At 40.0% G+C, this 24,626-nt stretch overlaps 1 protein-coding gene across 1 annotated transcript in view; it reads left to right on the top strand.

Moving 5' to 3' along the window:
* Window positions 1-18,853, top strand: part of MINPP1 (multiple inositol-polyphosphate phosphatase 1) — a 46,922-nt gene extending 28,069 nt beyond the window's left edge. Inside the window, exon 5 of the mRNA XM_044239502.1 lies at window positions 17,450-18,853. Within this exon, the coding sequence (XP_044095437.1) occupies window positions 17,450-17,846 (397 nt within the window). The 3' untranslated portion in view covers window positions 17,847-18,853. The remainder of the gene's footprint in view (window positions 1-17,449) is intronic.
* Window positions 18,854-24,626: the final 5,773 nt, after the last annotated feature.

Here is a 24,626-nt window from a genome sequence, read left to right as displayed (position 1 = left end):
TCAACTCCTTGTTTTGCTCTCTTTGTGAAGTCAGGGTTCCCTGGAATCTAAGTAGGTATAGCAGGAACTCTGTTAGCGCTTGTCGAAAGAAACTGACTAACTAAAGGTTAAAAATATAACTAGCCTGGCTGGGCTCTGAGTTCAGTTTCCAGTGTCCAGCTGGCTCCTGGGAAGACTCTGACTCTCGGTGAACTGCAGGCCTGTGATGTCTGGAACTCTCTTTCAGTGTTCACTCTTCAGTGCCGAGAACAAGCCTGCAGTTCAGGTGGGGGTCAGTACGCATTAAAGGAATATCTGACATCCTCCCAGGCGTCCGAGCCACAAACTGCTTTATGCTTGACTCTGCCTCCCTCACCTTCTCCATCTGTTCACCTGGTTGTGTTGTGGTCTTGTTGGTTTGTTTTATTCCAGTTTTACATCTGTTCCTCTCTCTTTTCTTGACGCTTAGTGCCACAATTTCAATTCGGGCTAATATCTTTCTTCTAGATTTTAGCACATTTTCCGAGGTGCTGGTTTTGGTGTTACTCGGACTCTACTCCAGTGGTTTATGCAGGCAGTAGAGGGTAAACATTTAAATTACCGTCTCAGGGAACCCATGTTCTAGTTTGGAGGATATTTATGTAATAACACTAAAAAAACACATTTTTTTTTTTAAGTGTTAAAGGAGAATTAATTTGATCTGTGGTTTGGTAAAGGCTTTTTGGGAGTAGATGTCTTTGAGGTTGGTCACTTAAGACTTCTTACCATAACCTCAGCATATCCACTCTTAATACTTGTTTTAATTTCCTAAAAACAGTTTTATTGATGTAAAGTAAATGGCACATATTTAAAGTGTACAATTTGATGAGTTTTTGCATGCGTATGTATGCATGAAGCCATCACCACAACCAAGATAATGAAATATCCGTCACATGCAAAGATTTCCGTGTGGCTCTTCCCACCCTCCATCCGCACACCTCATCTGCTTTCTGTTACCATAGATGATTTTTTTCTGGACTGTTATATAATGGAACCGTATGCTTGTGTACATTTTTTGGTTTGTCTTCTTTCACTCAATGTAGTGGGTGTGAGATCTATCCGCATTGTATCCGTAGTTCACTCCTTGTTAGGACTGAATAGTATTCCTCAGTACAGATACACCACAGTTAGCTAATACATTCTCCTTATGACCAAGATTTAGCTGTTTCCAATTTGAGGCTATAACAAACAAAGCTGCTGTGAATTTTGGTTGTCTCGTTATGGACATTGCTTTTCATTTCTCTTGGGTAAGACCTAAAGATGGACTAGCTGAGTCATATGGAAGGGAATGTTTACATTCTGAAAACACTGCCAGGCTCTTCCCGTCTGTGTCTGAAAGCTCAGCTATTGCCCAATGCTGGCGGAAGCTTGATGAGGGAGGGCTTTTTAATTTTAGCAATTCTAGTAGGTGTGTCGTAGCTTCTCAAGGTAGTTTTAGTTTGCATTTCCGTAAACACTATTGATTTTGACCATCTTTCCATGTACTCATTTACTGTCCCTCTGTTTACTTTGGTGAAGGGTCTGTTTACACCTTTGTCATTTTGTAATTGGGTTGTTTATCATCTTTTATTGTTAGAAGAGTTCTTTGCATATATTCTAGGTATAAGTCCTTTCTCAGATTTATGTCTTACAGATAGATACTCCTGGTCTGTGGTTTGTTTGCCTTTTTGTTTCTGTAATACCGTCTTTTGGGGGCTGACTTTGGCCCACTGTGGAGGCAGTTACTCTAGAGCATCTGTTTGGTACGCTGTGCATTTTAAGGTTTTCCTAGTCTGGTTTATGGAAGCAGACTCTTCCTGGCCCTGTGCTACCTCTGGGAAATTTTTTCACTTGTTCTTTTCCAGTGATTTCCCTGGATTTGGGTAGTTCTCGCATGTGCATGCTGATCGGTACCAGCTGAAAGCTCGAGGGCCCTCCCTGTACATCTCTGTTCTCTGGAACTCTGCCCTGTGAGCTCCAGCCCTTGTGGCCTCCCTAAGTTCTCAGTCCTGTCTCGCATTCTCAGGAAGATTGTCGTGCTCGCTGTGGGCTCCCCTTCCCTGTGCTGTTCCCTGGAAACTAGGCGGTGAACTGTGAGGGCCTTAGGGTTTACCTTGCCTCACTCGGGCTCTGCCTAGTGCAGTGTCTCAGAACTGCTGTCTCATTTATTGTTTCTGGCTTTAGAGGAGTTGAAGGCAGGAAGGTAAACCCAGTCCTTGTGGCTGGAAGCAGAAGTTATTTCTTTTGTATTTTTACATGAGAAAAAATGATGCTAAAGTGATTTTAGTTTCAGTTATACATTTGTGCTAAGCTGTCCAACTGATGCTTCTCCAAATGCCTCATTGGAGCTGATGTTTCAATCAAATATATTAGAAGACTTAAAAAATATATTTGTTTTTCCTGGTAATTTTCTTCCCAGAGGATCTTTTGTCTCTGGCACTTCGTGTTTATATGTGTGCTTATATAAGTATGGGAATTGTCTGAGTTGTCTAAAGCTTGATTTGATATTCTTGGGTCATGTTTAAAAATACACTTTGTGTAATACTAGTTGAGTGTGAAACATAGATTAAGAGCTTAGAAAGATCTAAGCTGAGGACATTGAGAGGAAAAACATTCAATTATTAGTTTTTCTGGTTGAGCTTTTTGAATGACTTTTAAGTACCTTCTTTGAGGTATTTTACCTAAATTGAACACATACATAGTCCTCAATCCTCATTTAACAACATAATTTTAGACTTCAAATTAAATTTAGTTTTTTATTGAAGATTTGATAAGATCTCCTTACAGACATATATAAGTAAAAGGGGAGGGGAGCTGTTCAGAGACCTGCATTCTTACCCCACTAGGTAGCATCCATAATGCACTTGCCTTTTTCTTACTCTAAAATGAGACGGCTTGACCACATCTCAACCCTCAGACTTTAGGATCCCAACTTTGTATTTCTATATGTATTAGTACAGATTACTCATTTGTTTTCTTATATTTGCATTAATAGTTTACATTTACTGGGTTTGTTTTTTTTAAGCCAAAATGTGCGTATCTTTTACAGTGGTTTTTGTAATGTTTTGGGAAGTGTGACATCCCAAGCTTAATGCCTTTTTATCAGAAGAAAGTAAGTTAAAGGTGTCCTATTTCATGTCTTTGTATTCCTTGTTCTTTGGGAGACCGTTCTGGTAAGAGTTGGAGAGAAAGAATAGTCACTACAAGTAGGGATAGAAGTTAATTTGAGAAATGTGACTAGTAGAAATCTGTGTTAGTTAATGGATCAGAATATAGAAAGCAGGGGCGCCTGGGTGGCTCAGTCGGTAAGTGTCTGCCTTCAGCTCAGGTCATGATCCCAGGGTCCTGGGAGTGAGCCCCCCATCGGGCTCCCTGCTCCTTGGGAAGCTTGCTTCTCCTTCTCCCACTCTCCCTGCTTGTGTTCCCTCCCTTGCTATGTCTCTCTGTCAAATAAATAAATAATATCATAAAAAAAAGAATATGGAAAGCACAGGAATAGAAAGATGCAAGAAAAATAAGCTCAAAGCAAATTGTAGGACATCTGAATTATTAATTTGAAATTAAGTTTGCAAATGTTAAATGTTAATTATCTGTTAAGACAATTTAAATATAAGACTCACTAGGGTAAAATCATTAGACTTCCCTAGGATACATGTGATTGATGCAGGAGATGGAGACAAGTGTGGGACAGAAGTTTAGTGGACTGTTCTCAGGATGTCAAACAAAAACAGTTCTAAGAGGAATTCCGGGGACGTTAGAGAGTCTGAGCTCCCACAGCTGGATTCATATTTTTGTGGGCATGTGCATTTCTCTGGGAGAAAGTCCCATTCCTTTGGGCAGATGCTCAGTGGTTTTATGTCCCCCAAAGGTAAAAGCTACAGGTACAGTAGGTATTGAACGTGCCTTACTACTGATTGCCATGGCAGTTCCTCCTCTAAAAAAACATTTACATCTTCTCACCAAAAGATTGCATTCTTTTGTTAAAATCTTGGTCCTTTCTTTCATGGCGTCTTGAACCTCCCAACTTTGTTTATGGAATGGTCATGACAGAGAAAGCTACATGGAATCATAGAGTGGAATGTAGTAGCAATCTTCCGAAAACAATTATGTAGGGTGGTTTTAAATTAGGAATTGAGTAAACTGAGAAGTGATTTTTTCCCCCCAACATTCTTTCCCTTTTTATTCTCCCGGACATGATATTCTCTCTTATTCTGGCCCTCCATGCCAACATACACACTTGCTCCCTTACTCCTTCATTCAGACACATACGTTCCTACCCATTTTCAGTTGCCAGTATTTTAGGCTTAATCATAGAGCAGCTTTGCTTTGAAGAAGCTTGGCAATGAAAACCAGAAAAGTTCTTATGCCATTCTTAGGACTTACATGTGTTCAAGGGGAAGCTGGGGATTTGGTTATTTTAAATACCCATGGGGCCTGTACTAACGAGTTAATCAATTCCTAGCAGATGGCCTAGAACACTTGTAAGACTTATTCTCTGTTATAAGACAGCAAAGAGCAGTGTGTTTTTGAAATGAAACCAACTTTAGAGAAATTACTGATTTCCTGTATAGAACCTGGCACGTACCTTTAATGGCTTCTAATGAAAGTTGGACCTTAAATACTCTTATGTATTTACTTTGACGTCTTTAGAGTTACAAAAAGAAACAAAAAACCCTTATTGTGGGATGCCTGGGTGGCTCAGTCAGTTAAGCATCTTCCTTCGACTCAGGTCATGATCTTGGGGTCCTGGGATCAAGTCCCACATCAGGCTCCCTGATCACTGGGAGTCTACTTCTCCCTCTCCCCCTGCTTGTGTTCCCCCCTCTCTCTCTGTCAAATAAATAAATAAAACCTTAAAAACACAAAAACCCTTACCATGTGTGTGTACACACAGACTCCACAGCTCTGTAGCTGTCTACTTATTGAGGAATCCAAGTCCCCACTTTTAGTATGTAGATATAATTTAAGATGGAAATACAATATGTTTTTCCATTTAACATTAATGCTACTTAATTCTGTCAAAGAAAATTGAAATTTGAGTAAGTCTTAAAAGGTGGCAATCAGGTATAAGCTTGAGCAGCTATTTAAGAGGGATTATATTAACTCTTTGGAGGGGGAGTATACTCTTTTTGGTCACTTATATTCCCATAGCAATAGTTGGTTCTTTGTTGTTGTTGTTGTTGTTTTAATTAATGAGCTTTATTTTTTAGATCAGTGTTAGGTTCACAGCAAAACCGAGCAGAAAGTCCAGAGTTCCCACACACTCCCTCTGCCGCCCCAGCACAGCCTCCCTTGCTGTTGACAGGCTCCCACAGTGGTCCCTTCCTTGTAACTGATGACTCTCCCCTGGCACATAATTATCACCAGAGTCTGTGGTTCGCATTGGGCTTCACTCTTGGTGTGACACATTCTCTGGCTTTGGACAGATGTATACTGTCTTCATAGTTCTGCCTTTTTCAGAATGTCATATTGTTGGAATCATACAATATATAGCCTTTTCAGATCAGCTTCTTTTACTTAGTAATGTGCATTTATGTTTCCTCCACATCTTTTGATGGCCTGATAGTGCTTTTTTTTTTTTTAAGCATGGATTAATACTTCATTGTCTGGATGGACCATAGTTTATTTACCCATTTACCTACTAAAAGGCATCTTGGTTGCTTCCAGGTTTTGACAGTTATGAATAAAGCTAGTATAAACATCCATGTTCAGGTTTTTGTGTGGATTTAAGTTTTTAATTCATTTACATAAATACCAAGGAGCACAGTTGCTGGATTATATGGTAAGAATAGGTCTAATTTTGTAAGAAACCTCTAAACTGACTGTATCCACAGTGGCTGTACATTTTGTCCCCCCCCATCGGCATTAATGAGGGTTTCTGTTGTCGGAAGTTGGTATTGTCAGTGTTCGAGATTTTTACTCCTCTAATAGGCGTATAGTGGTATCTCATTGTTTTAATTTGCAATACATAGTGATGTATGTTGTTGAACACCTTTCAGTATGTTTACTTGCCATCTGTGTATCTTTTTTCATGAAGTGTCTGTTCAGGCCTTTTTACTCATTTATTAATTTAGGGTTGGTTTGTTATTTTTGAGTCTTACGAGTGTTTTGTATATTTCAGATAACAGTCCTTTATCATGTATGTCTTTTGCAAATGTTTTCTCATAGTCTGTGACTCGTCTTTTTAATTTCTTGACATTGTCATTCATTGACAAAGTTTTTAATTTTAAATGTTTTTTGTTGTTGTTAAGATTTTATTTATTTGAGAGACAGAGGAAGCTAGAGAGCACAAGTGGGGAAGGAGAAGTAGGCTCGCCACAGAGGAGGGAGCCCGATACCAGCCTTAGTTGCAGGACCCTGGGATCATGACCTGAGCAGAAGACAGAGGCCCAACCGACTAAGCCACCCAGGCACCCCAGAAGTTTTTAATTTAATGAAGTCCAGCTTAAATTAATTATTTGGCAATGCCCTTGGTGTTGCATCTAAAAAATCCTTGCTATACCAGTGGTCATCTAGGTTTTCTCCTATGTTTTAGGAGTTTTACATTTAGGTCTGTGATCCTTAATTTTTGTGAAGGCTGTAAGGTCTCTGTCTAGATGCATTTTTTCTTCCATGTGGATGTCCAGTGCTCCAGCTCCGTGTTTTGAAAAGATGGCTGCATTGTATTGCCTTCGCTTTGTCAAAGATGAGTGAACTATATGTATGGGATTCTGTTTCTGGGTTCTCTGTTCTGTTGGTCTGTCTACTTTCGCTGGACCACACTGTATTGATTACTGTAGCTTTACAGTAAGTAAGTCTTGAAAAGTTGTAGTGTCAGTCCTACAACTTTGTTCTTCTCCTTCAATATTATTGGCTTATCTGAGTCTCTTGCTTCTTCGTATAAACTTTAGAATCAGTTTGTTGTTATATACAGAATCATTTGTTGGGATTTTTATTTGGATTGTATTGAATCCATGGATGGAGTTGGGAAGAACTGACATTTTGACAGTACTGAGTCCTCCTGTCCATGAACAGGGAATATCTGCATTAATTCAGTTCTTTGATTTCTTTTGTAAGAGTGATATAGTTTTCTTGTATGGATCTTGTACATATTTTATTTTATACCTCAGTGTTTCATTTTGGGGATACTAATATAAAACATAACGTTTTTAATTTCAAATTTCCACTTGTTTATTGTTACAGAAAAGCATTTGGCTTTTATGTATTAATCTTGTATTCTGCAACCTTGCTATACATGCTTATTAGTTCCAGAAGTTTTTTTGGTGATTATTTGGATTTTCCACATAGATGATCATGTCATCTGCAAAGCCAGAGTTTTTTTTCTTCCTTCCTGATAGGTATACCGTTTCTGGGAGCAGAGGTGGGGTTCTTATTGTGTTAGCTAGGACTTCAGTATGATGTTGAAAACCAGTGGTTATGTTGGTGGGAATGCAAGCTGGTGCAACCACTCTGGAAAACAGCATGGAGATTCCTCAAAATGTTGAAAATAGAACTGCCCTATGACCCAGCAATTGCACTACTGGGAATTTACCCTAAAGATACAAACGTAGTGATCCAAAGGGGCACGTGCACCCGAATGTTTATAGCAGCAATGTCCACAATAGCCAAACTATGGAAAGAACCTAGATGTCCATCAACAGATGAATGGATCAAGAAGATGTGGTATATATACACAATGGAATACTATGCAGCCATCAAAAGAAACGAAATCTTGCCATTTGCGACAACGTGGATGGAACTAGAGCGTATCATGCTTAGCGAAATAAGTCAAGCGGAGAAAGACAACTATCATATGATCTCCCTGATATGAGGGAGTGGTGATGCAACATGGGGGCTTAAGTGGGTAGGAGAAGAATCCATGAAACAAGATGGGATAGGGAGGGAGACAAACCATAAGTGACTCTTAATCTCACGAAACAAACTGTGGGTTGCTGGGGGGAGGGGGGTTGGGAGAAGGGGGGTAGGGTTATGGACATTGGGGAGGGTATGTGCTTTTGGGTAAATTGGAAGGGGAGATGAACCATGAGAGACTATGGACTCCGAAAAACAATCTGAGGGGTTTGAAGTGGCGGGGGGGTGGGAGGTTGGGGTACCAGGTGGTGGGTATTATAGAGGGCACAGCTTGCGTGGAGCACTGGGTGTGGTGAAAAAATAATGAATACTGTTTTTCTGAAAATAAATAAATTGGAAAAAAAAAAAGAAAAAGAAAACCAGTGGTTAGAGGAGACATTCTTGACTTGTACCCAATCTTAACAGGAAGTCTGCATTTTTTTACCGTTAAGTATGATGTTAACTATAGCTTTTTGTATATAACCTTTATCCAGTGGAGGAAGTTCCTCTAGTCCTACTTTGCTGAGAATTTTTATCATGAATGAATGTTGAATTTTGTCAAACACTTTTTTTGAATCTATTGATAATGGGATTTTTCTTTTTTAGCCTGTTGATGTGATTGTTTACATTAATTGGCTTTTGATTGTTGAGCCAGCCTTGACACCTGATACAAATCCTACTTGGTTGTGGTGTATAATTCTTTTTATACATTGTTGGATTCAGTTTGTTAACATTTTGTTTAGGATTGTTGTGCTCATCTATCTTAGTGTATATTGGTTGTGTATATATAGTTTTTTAAGTATCTTTGACTAGCTTTGGTATTAGGGTCATACTGGTTAGGAGTATTCCCTTTGCTTCTGTTTTCTGTAAGAGTTTGTAGGAAATTGGTAGCATTTCTTCCTTAAAGGTTTGGTAGAGTTCACTGGTGAATCCTTTGGGGTCAGTGCTCTTTTGGAAGATTTTTAATTACTGATTTAATTTCTTAATAGATACAGGCTTATTTAGATGATTTTTTCTTGTGTTAATTTTGGCAGATTGTGTCTTTCAAGAAATTGGTTCATTTCATCTAGGGTATCAAACTTGTGGCCATAGGGTTGTTTATAATATTCCTTTATTACACTTCTAATGTTCATAGGATCTGTGGTGATCTTTTTTCTTTTCTGATTGGAGTAGTTTGTGCCTTCCCTCCTTTTTCTTAACCTGGCTAGAGACTTATTGATTTTATTGATCTTTTCAAAGAACTAGTTTTTAATATTATCGATTTTTCTCTGTTGCTATTTTAAGTTTCATGGATTTCTGCTTTTATTTTTAATTTGATTTTCTTCTGCTTACTTTGGATTTGACTTGTTTTTTTCTTTCTATATTTCAAAAATGGAAGCTTAGATAGTTGATTTTAGGTCTTTCTTCTTTTCTTTTCTTTTTTTTTTTTTTTTAAAAGATTTTATTTATTTATTTGACAGAGAGAGATCACAAGCAGGCAGAGAGGCAGGCAGAGAGAGAGAGGAGGAAGCAGGCTCCCCGCTGAGCAGAGAGCCCGATGTGGGCCTCGATCCCAGGACCCTGAGATCATGACCTGAGCCGAAGGCAGCGGCTTAACCCACTGAGCCACCCAGGCACCCTCTTTCTTCTTTTCTAATGTATATATTAGACACTATAAAATTCCCTATAAGCACTGCTTTCACTGTATCCCATAAATTTTGATGAGTTGTGTTTTCATTTTCATTTAGTTCAAAATGTTTTTAAATTTCTTTTGAGATTCCTTCTTTGACCTAATATGTTATTTAGAAGTGTGTTGTATAATCTCTAAGTATTTGAGGATTTTCTCATTATCTTTCTGTTAGTGATCTAGTTTCATCAACTGAGCAGATGTTGCATGATTACCTTTCTTCTAAATCTTTCTTAAGATGTAATTTATGTCACAGAATGTGGTCTCTTGGTAGATGTTCCATATGAGGTTGAGAAGAACGTGTAGTCTGCTATTGTTGGATGAAGTCATCTATAGATGTTGGTTGGATCCAGTTGATGGATGATCTTGTAGAGTTCACCTGATCCTTACCAATTTTTGGCCTGCTGGATGTGACCAATTCTGAGGGAGAGTTATTAAAGTCTCCAGCTAACAATAGAGAGTTTATCTGTTTATTCTTGGACTTGTATCAGTTTGCCTCATACATTTTGTGCTCTGTGAGGCATATATATACATACTAAAGAGTATTATTTATTCTTGGGGTATTGACCCCTTTGTCAATATGTAATACCCCTCTTCATCCTTAATAACTTTTCTTGCTCTGTAGTCGGCTCTGTCTGAAATTTATTTAGTTATTCCTACTTTCTTTTGATAAGTGTTAATTAGCATGTTCTGTCTTTCTCTATGACTTTACTTTTAATTGGTATGTGTCTTTACATTGAAAAGTTTCTCACAGGCAGCATATAATTGGGGCCTTGTTTTTGATCCACTCTGACAATCTCTTAATTTTGGTATATTTTGTCTATTGACTTTGACAGTTATTGATTATTGATATAGTTGAATTAATATCTACCATGTTTGTTACTATTACCTATTTGTTGCCTTTGTTCTTTGTTCCTGGTTTGTTGTTGTTGTTGTTGGTTTGGTTGGTTTTTTTTTTGTTTTGTTTTTTGTCTTTCACACTTGAAAAAGAGTTGCCTTTTGTGGTTTCAGTTGAACATTTTGTATCATTCAATTTCCTCTTATTCCTTAGCATATCATCTGTTTTTCTGTCTTCCTTCCTTTCTCTCTTTTCTTTTCTTTTTTTTTTTTTTGGTGGTTGCTCTACAATTTGCAGTATGCCTTTACAACTAATCTAAGTCTACTTTCAAATAACACTGTTCCACTTCATGGTTAGTGCAAGTACCTTGTAATAACAAAATATTTCTAATTCTCCCTTCCTGTCTCTTTTGTCATTGCTGTCATTCATTTTACTTACACATACACATACATAGTATATGTGTGCACAACACGTACGTGCATACCTAATCAAATGCATTTTTTTTTTAAAGATTTTATTTATTTATCAGAGAGAGGGGTGAAGAGAGCAAGCACAGGCAGACAGAATGGCAGGCAGAATGGCAGGCAGAGGCAGAGGGAGAAGCAGGCTCCCCGCTGAACAAGGAGCCCAATGTGGGACTCGATCCCAGGACGCTGGGATCATGACCTGAGCCGAAGGCAGCTGCTTAACCAACTGAGCCACCCAGGTGTCCCTCAAATGCATTTTTGATATTATTATTTTGAACAAATTGTTATCTGTTAGGTCAGTTAAGATTAAAAAATGTAAAGAAAGGCTTTTGATTTATCTTACTCCTCTCCAGTGTTCGTTCTTTTTTTTTAAGATTTTTATTTATTTATTTGACAGACAGAGATCACAAGTAGGCAGAGAGAGACAGGGGAAGCAGGCTCCCCGCCGAGCAGAGAGCCCAGCGCGGGGCTCGATTCCAGGACCCTGGGATCACGATCTGAGGGAAAGTCAGAGGCTTTAACCCGCTGAGCCACCCAGGCATCCCTCCAGTGTTCTTTCTTTATGTAGCTCTGAGTTTCTGACCTATAACATTTTCCTTCCCTCTGAAAAACTTTTTTTTAAACATTTCTTGTGAGGTATGTCCACTGGCAACAAATTCCCTCAATTTCTGTTTGTCACTTCTGAAGGATAATTTTGCATGACACAAAATTCTTGGTTGGTGGGCTTTTTCTCTCAACACATAACTTTCACTTCACTGCCTTGCTTGCATGCCTCCTTCAAGATTTTTTTCTTTGTTTTTGATTTTATGAAGTTTGAATCTGGTATGAGCTTCCTGGATCTGTTTTAGGATCTAACATTAATTTGGAGACACTTCCCTGAGGCCACAGTGGGCAGCTTTTCTGCTGTAAGACTTCCTGGGAATGCATTTGTCACCCTCCTCAGACCTACCTCCTCGCAGAGCATAGCCAGCTCCTCCCGGGACAGGAGGGCATGCTCTCCTGCTCACCCACCCAGTTCCCCTACCCCTCGCACAAATGCTTGCCTGCAAGAGCCAGGAATAGCTTTCCTTTGCTTTTGGTCTTTCACCTCACCGTCCTTCTAGAAACAGAACAAAAACCAGCACGGTACCTGGCACTTGGCAGGGAATGATTCAACCTATGGCATCTAAACAAGAAAGCCAAATGGAATTTTACTCCTCTTTTGTTCTGTTTTGGAGAACTGGATGCAGCTGTTATGTGCAAGGATTTGTGGTGTGAACGCAGACAGCACCAGCCAGCTGCTTCCTCCGAAGTTGTAACAGCACCTGCTGGGTGTGCAAGGCCCAGAGGGAAAAGTAGACAAATAGAAGTGATCACAGTGAAGCTGTGTATTTGATATTACCTCATAAACATAAAAATATTTTTATCTGATTCTTGTAGAAAATCCAACCTATGTATAATTGTAAGTTTGTTATTTTCTACAGGCACTATTGGATTCCTTTTTTTTTTTTTAAGATTTTATTTATTTATTTGACAGGGAGAGATCACAAGTAGGCAGAGAGGCAGGCAGAGAGAGAGAGAGGAGGAAGCAGGCTCCCTGCTGAGCAGAGAGCCCGATGCGGGACTCGATCCCAGGACCCTGAGATCATGACCTGAGCCGAAGGCAGCGGCTTAACCCACTGAGCCACCTAGGCGCCCCCACTATTGTATTTCTAAGCAAATTAGTGTTTTTAGTTTTAAGACTGTTTTGGGGAAGGCTGCGTCAGTTTTCACTCTATAATCTGTAGTTATCCTTGTCTTAAGTTATTATTATTATTGTATTGATGAATTTAACCAGAACTTTAAAAACAAAATTTTTTGTGTTGCCAGCTTCCGTAATAAAGATTGATCTGTATGGGAAGATAGTAGTCTTGGCATTTATTTAAAAATTAAACTTTTTCTTACTATTTGCTTAGAATTCTAAAATTTAAAAGTTATTTATTGAAGTGTAATTAACATGCAATGTTATTAGTTTGAGGTGCACAACATAATCCACAATATTATACGTTACTTAGTGCTCACCATGATAAGTGTAATCACCACCCGTCACCAAACAACATTATTACTGTCATACTGACTATGTTCCTAATAGTGTACTTTTTATCACCCCATGGCTTATTTATTTTTTAACTGGAAGTTGGTACCTCCTGATCCACTTTTATCTATCACATCTATAATCCCCAGCCACCTCTCCTTTGGCAACTAACTACCAGTTTGTTTTCTGTATTCAAGAGTCTGTATTTTAATCTCTTTTTTTGTGTTTGTTTATTTGTTTCTTAAATTTCACCTATGAGTGAAATATAGTTCCTGTCTTTTTCTGTCTGATTTATTTTACTTAGCATAATAAACTCTGGATCCATCCATATTGTCACAAATGGCCAGATCTCGTCCTTTTTTATGGCTGAATAACATTCCATTGTGTGTTTATATCACTTGTATATAACACATCTCTATCCATTCATCTATCGATGGACACTTGGGCGGCTTCCGTATCTTGGCTGTTGTAAATAATGCTGCGATAAACATGAAATAAAATTTTTTAAATTTAGATGTATCGAATGACAGAAGACATATTTTTGTTGATATAGCTCTCTATGAATTAATATATAAACTTACTTGATTTCCCATAAAATTCCTATTAAGCATTTTTAAAGCATAGTTTTGCTCAAGTTTCTTCTCAAAAGTAGCTGATTTTAACAATAAAGCAATTCAGAGGAGGAAATGTATTGCTTTTTATATATAAACCTAAAGCTTCGGGTTTAAAACTTAAATTGGGTGCCACCTGGGTGGCTCAGTTGTTAAGCTTCTGCCTTCGGTTCAGGTCCTGATCCGAGGGTCCCGGGATCAAGCCCCTCATCAGGCTCCCTGCTCAACAGGAAGCCTGCTTCTCCCTCTCCCTCTACCCCCCCCCCCAGCTTGTGTTCCCTCTCTCGCTTTGTCTCTCTCTGTCAAATAAATAAATAAAATCTTTAATAAATAAATTAATTTTAAAAACTTAAATTTGGGTCACAACCCAATTTATTTTTTATTTTATTTTTTTAAAGATTTTATTTATTTATTTGACAGAGAGAGATCACAAGTAGGCAGAGAGGCAGGCAGAGAGAGAGAGGAAAGCAGGCTCTCCACTCAGCGGAGAGCCCGATGCGGGACTCGATCCCAGGACCCTGGGATCATGACCTGAGCCGAAGGCAGCGGCTTAACCCACTGAGCCACCCAGGCGCCCCTCACAACCCAATTTAATTTTCTTCTGTAGCTCAGATATAATCACTAGAACTTCTCTCATGATTTGTACATAGCCTTACTGTTTTTTTCCCCTTCCCCAGTGCACACTTTTTTATGTGTGTTTGTTATTTGCCTTGTATCTTTTTTTCTCTCTTTCTGTATTTGATTGAGTGCCGCCAAGTCTAAGAACATGTGGCCGTGTACCCTGTCCCATACCAGCGACAGTACTACCAGCCCCGTGTGCATTATTCAGCACTTGGAAAGGAGGCTGGTCTGAATGGAGATGTGCTCTAAGTGTAAAGTATGCACTACATTTTGAAGACTTGACAGAAAAAAAGAACGTCAAGTAGTTCATTGATCATTTTGATGTAACTTGTTGAAACTAGACTATTTTGTATTATATATGGTCTTTCATACTGCTCCCAGTTGGTTGGAGTTCCTCTGTCAGCCAGGTCTTTCTGTGAGACCACAGAGGTGTTGCTGTGTCCTTCCTGACCTCTTGTCCATCCTGTTGGATCTCCTAGACCACAGTAGTGGGCATTTGGCCAAGGGTTGTGCTTCATTTTGAGCTTGCTTCCTTCTGGTGGGAGGGCTTAAAATGTAAGCCAGAACAACACAAGTTTTAACTGTGGGTTACATACATGTGCATTTTTTAAAAAATAAATTCACAGTACTGTGTATATATTTCCTCTTATGATTTTTTAAAATAACATTTTATTTTCTCTTTATTATAAGAATTCAGTATATAAAACTACAAACTATGTGTCAGTCAACTGTTTATGTAAGGCTTCCGGTCAACAGCAGACTATCAATAGTTAGGTTTGTGGGGAGGCAGAATGTTATATATGGGGGTGCCTGGCTGGCCTAGTCCACAGACTGTGTGACTCTTGATCTCAGGGTTGTGAGTTTGAGCCCAGCTTTGGGCGTGGGGCCTACGTTTTATACACAGATTTTTGCCTGCTCAGAGGGTTGGCATCCCTAACCCCCACATTGTTCAAGGGTCAACTAGCTGTATATTTACATTACTTACTTTCTTTAATTTGTATTACTATTAAATTCCATTATATTTACACTGTGACAGTGCTGTCGTTAGCTTTGACTTGCGTATGCTCAAATACATAAAGGCAAGGCAAGTAACAAATGAACCCATCCTTGATTAGACAGTGTGCCATATGTCCTCTTCTGTAGTAACCTGATTCCTGTTCAGCTGATTATTGCCTTATGGGAGTATATATTGTCAGATCTTTCAGGGTTTCAAGAGGAGCGAAATATTTGGATTATGAAGAATCTGAAATCACCCTATCTTTATACTGACAAATAATGCAAAATTTAAAAATAGTTATGCAGGTCAAAGCAAATATAATTGTGTTCTGAATGATACTGCTTTGTAACTTTGGGCCTAAAGGGATGCTTTTTGAAAATAAATACAGGTTTTAGATATTTTAAGTGACCTAATTAGGAGATACCAGTTAAGAAAAGGGGCTTATAGTCACCTGTTGATGAATGGCTTTAAAATTTCCCTTTTAGAATATTTTAGATATTAATAGTTAATATTTAGAATATTAATCTCAGAATAGTGGATGATTTTGTAATAGTATGTTACAGCTTCTATGTATTTTTTGAGTATGTATTTCTAGTACTCTATATTTTTATTTTTATTATTTTTTTAAGATTTTATTTATTTATTTGTCAGAGAGAGAGAGGGGGAGAGACAGCGAGCGAGCACAGGCAGGCAGAGTGGCAGGCAGAGGCAGAGGCAGAGAGAGAAGCAGGCTCCCTGCCGAGCAAGGAGCCTTATGTGGGACTCCATCCCAGGATACTGGGATCATGACCTGAGCCGAAGGCAGAGGCTTTAACCCACTGAGCCACCCAGGCGTCCCTATTTTTATTTTTTATAGGGGTTTTTCCTGCTCCCTATTTTTCTGTTTACTTTCCTCTTGCTCATTTTAATGTGAACTTGGTTTCCCTGAACAATTAGAAAAGACCTCATGTCAGATTGCTTTCCTAACCTCATGGAGCTCCCTTTCTGGTATTGTGTGTGTGTGCTGTTCAGAAGTCGGCTGGGTGCCTTTCTGAGATTTTCTGGCTCTGGTTCCCTCCCCTGACTTGTATCCCAACCTGCTTTTCCCTTGGTCTTTGCTGTCCCTATCTGGCTCAGTGTAGAGCCCGTTTCCAGGAGTTTCTCATGTCTGTGGCCTCAGTCCTGGAATGGGGCCTTGGAGTGGCTGTTGCAGGAGCTCACAGGGAGTAGATTTCCACAGTCCCAGGAGAGGCCTGTGCTAGTCCTCTCTTGTACTCACTAGATAAATACTAGATCTGTCCACATGCTGTGTGGCTTCCCGCTGCACTCTTCCTCACAGACACCGATAATAATATTCAGGTCTTCGGGCTGTTTGTGATTCACTGAGAAAACTTTTCCCTACGGTTATTTGTAAATGTTTCTGTGGGTTTTGGACCTACTCTCTAATTCCATCTGTATTTTGTGGGGACTCTGCTGCAGATTCTGCTGGCCTCCCAGAAAACCCAGCGCTAAGTTTGTAGTCTCATGTGTGGGGTGGCAGCAAGAAGTCAGATGGTTACTTGTATTTGAATAGATTTACAAATTATGTTCAAGAAAAAAGTCATATTCTTCCTATTAAAGAATAGAGGAAAGACAAAGCAGTCATTTGCTGCTACTTAGTTTTAAAAAGGCTTTAGCCAACAACAACAACGAAAAACAAACAAAAAAACCAACCAGAAAACTTGGAATTAAAGGTGACTTAGCTTGCAGTGTTGAAAAAGCTGTTGTACTCCTCACATTGCATAAACTCTGCTCCCAGCCACAGACCCAGTAAACCCTCGAGAATAGGTTGCATCTCTACCCTTTGGTCGCTGTCTTACAAATTCAGTGCCCAAGTCAGGTCTCGTAAAACACTGAAGGATGAGTTACCATTCACTGTTCAGACTTGGTTCCAACCAGGAAATTTATTGAATATTGCTTGCCTTTATTTCCTAGAGGCAAATAAAATAGCATTTGAAGTTCATTCAGAAGACCTCCCTGGAATAATTTATATCGACTAAGGGCCAGCTAGCTCAGTTTCATTCATGGAAAAGCAATACAATTTTGAAATACATATCTGCTTCAGGTTCCTTAATCTCCTAATTAAAAACTCTCTTCTGTCTGTGAACTTAGAGAATAGCGAGTGTGCAGTGTTTTAGATGGATTTGCAGTACCACAGGGATCCTGAATTCGGAACCGAACTGAGTATAAACAGTTTAGTTCATGGCCACACAGAATTTTAACCATATTGTTGACTTGTGTATATAAAGATTAAAAAAACGAGGACATTGTACACTGCTTCTCATTACTGTAGATACGATCTTCCATGACATGACTTTATATACATACTTTCTCTCCATTTGTTTTTTAAGGTCTCAGCCAATTACCTCTCCAGTCATCCTTCAGTTTGGTCATGCAGAGACCCTTCTGCCACTACTCTCTCTGATGGGCTACTTCAAAGACAAGGAGCCCCTAACAGCTTACAATTACAAGGAACAGTTGCATCGCAAATTCCGGAGTGGCCATATTGTGCCCTATGCCTCAAACCTAATATTCGTGCTTTACCACTGTAAAAATGCTAAGACTCCTAAGGAGGAATTCCGAGTGCAGATGCTGTTGAATGAGAAGGTATTACCGTTGGCTTACTCACAGGAAACTGCCTCCTTGTACGAGGATCTGAAGGACCACTACAAGGACATCCTTCAGAGCTGCCATGCCAGTGAAGAGTGTGAATTACCAAAGGTGAACAACACGTCTGACGAGCTATGAGTACCTGGAGAACAGTTCTCATTCATCGGGGACTGATCCAGAGGGAGTGATTACATGCTTGGAATAGGTGGGCAACCCACGGTTACAGAAAGCTTTCACAGTACTTCAGTATTTCTGTCTTTTCACAGAAAAATGTTGAGTTTCTTTTTGACTCTGGAACATGGATGTGTAAGAAACTATTCTTCACTGGAGCAGCTCTCTTAGGAGAAAAAAATTGACTCAAAGAACTAGCTGGCCCTGCAAACATTTATGGAAATTAGATCCTGCCTGTTTATATGAGATATCTCACACTGAGATGGAGTATGATTTCAAAGTGATACTTGAAAGTGCTGGACTCACAACGTATGTCATTTGGATGATCTCTTACTCGACCGAGTGCAGGAACTTTCCAGTTGTGATGCCTTCTCTGTCTCTCCCTCAGGTAGCTCAGCTCTGGCATCGTCGGTCTTCAGCAGACGTAGTGTGGTGCTGGGACTGTCGCTTTGGAAGAAAGCTGACACCTCTCTAGTTAAGATTTGAAACGATATTAAGAAACAAGAGTGTGATTTTCAAAGGACAGCTTCACTTGAAGACAAAAAGCATAATAAAATAGATATTTTTGATAATAGTATTTATAAAGTATTTGAACACTTTTTCAATAATTCCTTTTAGCCTCGTAGTAAGTCTTACAAGGCCTTTCTTTAGTATCTTACCTGTTTTACATTTATAACAATGGAGGACAAAGAGGACCATTAGCAACAAGAAAGACGGATAGAATCAGAGTTTCTTAAATCCATTGCTTCACAGTTTTTTTCATTCTGTCACTTTGCTTCTATTTTTATATTTTGCTGTTATGTGAAGTGTATCTTGCTTATCACTTTTCCATTATTTTTTCCCCCTAAATAAAGACTTTATCCTGGCTGGATTAGTTTCACAAATCTGAATGCATTTCAACGAGATACTTCTGAGTTTTGTCAAATGCCGTGAAGGTGTTTGCTATAAAAATAAACAGAATTCTTGTGACTTTACTTTCAGGTCTTTTCTGCTGTGTCAATATGCAATCAGTAATTGATGGTAAAAGGTTGGAACTTCAAGCAGTTTTGACAAAATCAGGCAATATAAGGCTATTTTCTTCTATTAGAAATTTCCTCAAGTAAATTGCCACTTCTTTTTTGGAAATATATTTTATTAAAAATCTAAATAAGAAATATCACAACTACATATTGAAAATTATAAAAGATGCATGGATCATCTGTTGATCATTGATCTTCAGATGAATTACATCTATAAAATAGGTCATTAGCTGATGCACCAGTACACTGCTGATTGTTCCCGCAAGGGTCTGCTGCTGTCTAATTTTTTTCTTTTTAATTTTTAAATGGGTGGATAAGAAGAGAATAATCTAGCAAGCATTCCTGTGCACCATCCTATTCCATCAGAATAACACTGTAACATATGACTTAGGTCCAAGGAAGAACAATTGAGGTCTTTTCTGTGTTCTGAGCCTTGAGGTAACCACCAGAATAAAATTCAGTACTCACCATTCCATTGCATGCTTGATTCTGGAAACTTACAGTATTATGGGGATTTTAAAATTTTGTAGAAAACAACCATTCTTGAATATCATGTTAGTCTTGAATGGGTGATTTATTTTAACTGCTGTGTTTTCTTTTCAGGACTTTCTTGATCCAGATTATTTATCACAAATTGTCACAAATTAATATTGTCAGCTCGTCAATACTTGCTCAGTACTTTTTGTGAGCAAACACTAGACTCAGTCTGTAGGTGTATAAAATTGAATGAACCTAGTTCTTTCAAGGGGGTTATTTCAAAAGACCTTAAAACAAATTTACTTGGTGTCTGACATATTGACTAGATAATTTTTTTTAAAAGATTTTATTTATTTATTTGACAGACAGATCACAAGTAGGCAGAGAGGCAGGCAGGGGGGCGGGGAGCAGGCTCCCCACCGAGCAGAGAGCCCAGCGCGGGGCTCGATTCCAGGACCCTGGGATCACGATCTGAGCCGGAGGTAGAGGCTTTAACCCACTAAGCCACCCAGGTGCCCCAACTATATAATTTGATTCACAAACTTCTCCTAGACTATGAAAGTTTTATAGGAGGTATTTAATTTTGTTATTAAAACAGGACCAAAACAGCTTGATAGTATTTTAGGGTGGAGGGCAAGTGGGGTCCATTTTTGCTAATACTACAGAGATTGTGTTATTGTTTCTGGTGCTATTATTCCCATTTAGGATATGCTTGAAACTGAAGAATTTCATGCTGAAAACTAAAAGCTCTTTAGGATAGGCTATATAGAAAGTTGAACATTGAAAAGTCATCTTTGGCTAACGTAAGGCTCATTCGGAATAGGTGATAAAATCACTCAGTTAAGCCACATTTAAATGACTGTTGGTTCTGACATCTTCATCAATTAATAAACAGCTATTGACATTAGCCATTTTCCTGTCTAACCTACAATTTGGTGTGCACGGTGCGTTTTATTCCCTTTTCTGTAGTCCTGTTTTAAAGTTTCTGCTCTCCAATACATAATCATTCACTTGATACTAATTGGGTATATAGTTTTGATTGTAACTTTAACACTGAAAGCAAAACTCCACTTGAAAAAAGAGCTGGTTTTTTTTTTCCCCCAGGCCTAATCAACTTTTATATGTTCATTAGATTCCTTTTGTAAACCACAGAACTGGTGCATGCCCTTAAATACTTGGGAGTCACGTACAACCAAACCAGAACATATTTCCTCTAAGATGGATATTTCATGTGGTGTTCATTAATGATCCTTGCAATTTGGCCTGTCTTCTGCCAAATGGAAGCTGAAAATAAATATTTGCATTACCATCTCATGTGCCTGTATCTAGCCATCATAAACTTACTTCCCAGATCATTGCGTTCTCCCCAGGCCGTTCTTTGTCTCTTGCTCCCTTAGCATTTCCTTCCACTCACCTCACAGCCCAGCCCACTCTTAAGCACCTTCACATCCACCTGTTAAGCTGCTTTTATTGTGTGTAAGTGGTATTTTTGAGAAAATTCCACAGCACTCCCCCCCACCCCCGCCACGCCCCAGCCCCAAAAGATGGCATGTTCTTCCAGTTAAAAGACTTGTAGTTTGAACTGCCTATCTGGAACTTGGCAGGAGGTTAACCTTTAGAGCTTTAACAGTGGGAGGTGCCTGGCTGGCTCAGCCCATCGAACATGTGGCTTCTGGTCTCGGGATCGTGAATTCTAGTCCCATATTGGGCATAGAGTTTAGCTAAAAAACAAACAAAAAAAAACCATCGTTACTGAAGTAATACATCTTAGGGTAGAAGGATTCTTCATTGTCATTCTACAACTAGTCTCAATTCAGCATCTTCCATGTACTGTTCCCAGATTTTAAACCACTGTTTAGACCTAAGCCATTCGTATACACACTCTTGTTTGATGAACTGGGAGAAGAAATACTTGTTCATTAAAATGATGGCCTTCTAAAATAATACTCCCAGTATAAAGAGAAAATGCCATTAGAATATTGCACATGGTGGGACGCCTGGGTGGCGCAGTTGGTTGGACGACTGCCTTCGGCTCAGGGCGTGATCCTGGAGTCCCGGGATCGAGTCCCACATCAGGCTCCCAGCTCCATGGGGAGTCTGCTTCGCTCTCTGACCTTCTCCTCGCTCGTGCTCTCTCTCACTGTCTCTCTCTCTCAAATAAATAAATAAAATCTTTAAAAAAAAAAAAAAGAATATTGCACATGGTTTCTGAAATAGCTAATACGGAAAATTATGGTGGGATGAAAATCTATAGATTATCTCTGCTTTTTTCATTGGAGTTTATCCTGCCAAACTTGGTTCTGATTGTCTTTTGACTAAACATGAAGAATACGGATGCTTTGGGAAACTTTTTCAGCAAATATTCTATAAACAAAAGTCCAGGTTCAATATAAATTATGTCAATATGTATTGGTGAAACATGTCTTTGGATACATCTAGATGAGAAAGTTCTATTTAATTGCTAAGAAGCATTCTTACATGGAGATAGGAAGGACACTAGTTTTGCTCTCTCCCAGAGAAACCAGCGTTAGTCTCTTTTCCTTAAAATTTCTGTCCTTGCTCTTGTCTTCCCCAGGAGGTGTGAACACTGGTCTTGGTGTGGGACAAAAGAGTGCTTTTCCCGTCTGCAGTGTTGCTCCCTGAAACTTGCTGCCGCTCTTTGTGTTGGGGAGATCAGGAGGAGAGCCTAGCTTGACTATGTTAGTTTTATAGTCTTCTTAACCCACCCCGAATTCTGTCCACTGTGGGGAAAAAAGCAATTGGGTTTCGCAGTTTTTCTTGCCACTTTACTGCTGGTGGCTGAAAAGAGGCTCAGGAGAGATTAGAGTTTGAGGGAGAAAATGGAAGGAAGGAATGAGAAACCATCCCCTGCCTTTTCCTTGCTGAGTGGGAGCCAGTCCCTGGAACTCCCAGGCACAGACAGGGAACCAGAAGGAGCTGGGATTCTGCTTGAGCCTGCTTGCAGGTCTTCAGGCCTTTCTCATACTGGAAATGGAAGGGAGCAGCCAGCGCTTTAGAACTCTTTCAAACAGGTGCTGCTGATTTTTGTCTCCGTCACCTGCCAGAGGGAGATTAAGTAATACTAGCTTTTCAAGTCTAGCTGTTCTCATTCTTGCTCTTGAAAACATTGAAGCCCAGCCGGAAGACTTCCTTGCAACCCAAGGGCGCATTACTAATCTCAGAGAACTGTATTTTTTTTAACAGCTCTAAAAACTCTGGTTATGGGGCACCTGGGTGGCTCAGCCGGTTAAGCGTTTGCCTTTGGCTCAGGTCATGTTCTTGGGGTCCTGGGATCGAGTCCCATGTTGGGCTCCCTGCTCAGCGGGGAGTCTGCTTCTCTCTGCCCCTCCCCTTGCTCGTTCTCTCTCTTAAAGTCTTTAAAAAATGAAAGTTATTAAAGATGTTACAAGCACCACCACCGACAGGGAGCCATGTATTTGTTAGTATTTGTCACATCTCATCTTTGGAGAAACATCACCTCCTATTACAAAGTCATATTGTAACAAGTTACTTGATAATTATCAGTGTACCTGGTGTTAACGAGGTCCCCCATAAAATCTTGCGTAGAATTTTAGTTACCACTGGGTAAGGGAATGGCCTGAGCCTACCATGTACTAGAGAAGGTGTTTCACTGACTCCACTTAATCTCCATTACGGATTACCAAGTCGGCCATGTGAAACCCATTTTGCAGATAAAGAAATGAGGTTGAGAATGAAAGTGCTTTTTTTTTTTTTTTTTTTTTAAAGAAAAAAACACTTGACACTCTACTCCATGTGTTTGTTCTATCAGTGATAAAGTGGACTTTTGACCTGGTTCATACGGGGCACTCTGGTGTGCAGATTGTTTGAGTAAGGCACTGTAATGATAAACTCCATAAATCTCTTGACTCTGCTCACCGGTGCAATAAAAATGCTGCCATTTTTTATCCTTTTCCGTAGCCACTGGCTGTAACTGCTGAGCTCAGGAAGATGCACCCTTAGCAGGAACAAAAGGGGGAAAAAAGCGTCACCCAAGTCTTTCACACGACCTTTTCCAAGACAGATTGCTTCCTTCTGTCCCCCCAGGCTGAGCCAAGTACACCGGGCACCTGGTGTGGAAGGCTTTCCAAGTCAGCCGGAAGGGGCAGGTTCATTGCCTGCGGTATTACACACCATCCCTTAGAACTGAATTTGTAGTATTTCACAGCAAAGCACAGTTCAGCTTTGCTGGAGCATCTAGATGGTTTCAGTTCCAAATTAATATATTGTGTGTTTACTTTCCCTTCCCTTCACTCAGTAAAGCAGCCACTTCTGGAAGCCTCACTCCCATAATGCACCTGTTGAGTCCATAAAGCCAGGCTCCTTGAGCACACAGCAGGGGCAGCTGGCAGATGCCCCACCAGATAGCCATGAGGAAGATTCTAAGGGGGAGTGAAAAAGCAAGAATTTACTGCAAGTGGAGTATGTTACGCCACACCAGTGATCTGCCCCACGCCGTCACATAAATGTGCCTCTTTGATCCCCATTTCGATGACAGTGTCGCTTACAGCAAACACATGACTACTCAGTTTCCTTAATGCCAGTAGAGTCCCACTGCATATGGGCATTGCTAGAAAGTGTTTCCCAGTCTGAGGACCCGAATACAAAACTTGATCTGTTGGTGGCCACTTGACGGGCAGCCTGCAGACCAGCCGCATTCGGCATCATCTGGGCACTTGGGTGCTGACAAGTGGGATGTTTCCTACCCATCTGCGGCTCATTCATTTTCCTGAACCTTGGCTGTGGTGGTGGGGGATACAGGGGGAGGAGTTGGTCAGACGAGCTGTCCCCTGCCCTTTGTGAGCTGTCCTGATTCAGTTCCAGGCCCCATTTTCGTCTGGGCCTTCTCCTTCCTTTCCCATTTCCGTTCCTGTCCTGCTTGGTATGGATTTTTATTCCCAGGAGGTTGTCCTCAAAGTGGGGCCATGTCCTAAAAGGGGGTGTCAGCAGGGGAGGTTTGTGGAGTCCCAGGGCCCCTGCTCAGCCCCTTTCAGAGCTGAAGTTGACCCAGCCTCAGTCTGGCTGCTGTGCTCTCAACGAGTAATCGTGGGTGACTCCGGGGTCCTGCCTTCCATCAGCTGCTCCATTGCTCCACACAGAGGAGACACTCCTGTGGAATGGGCCATGGGGGTTTGTCCCAGTGTCTCAGTTTGGGGGACCCTTGGGGGATACCTCACCAGCTTGTGTTATAGATGTTGTCGGTGGGGTGTTTGGTTTTATAATTTTTGCTGCT

The sequence above is a fragment of the Neovison vison genome, chromosome 2, assembly GCF_020171115.1.
Source record: "Neovison vison isolate M4711 chromosome 2, ASM_NN_V1, whole genome shotgun sequence".
NCBI classification, from domain to species: Eukaryota; Metazoa; Chordata; class Mammalia; order Carnivora; family Mustelidae; genus Neogale; species Neogale vison.
This window is presented reverse-complemented; position numbering and strand designations above follow the sequence as displayed.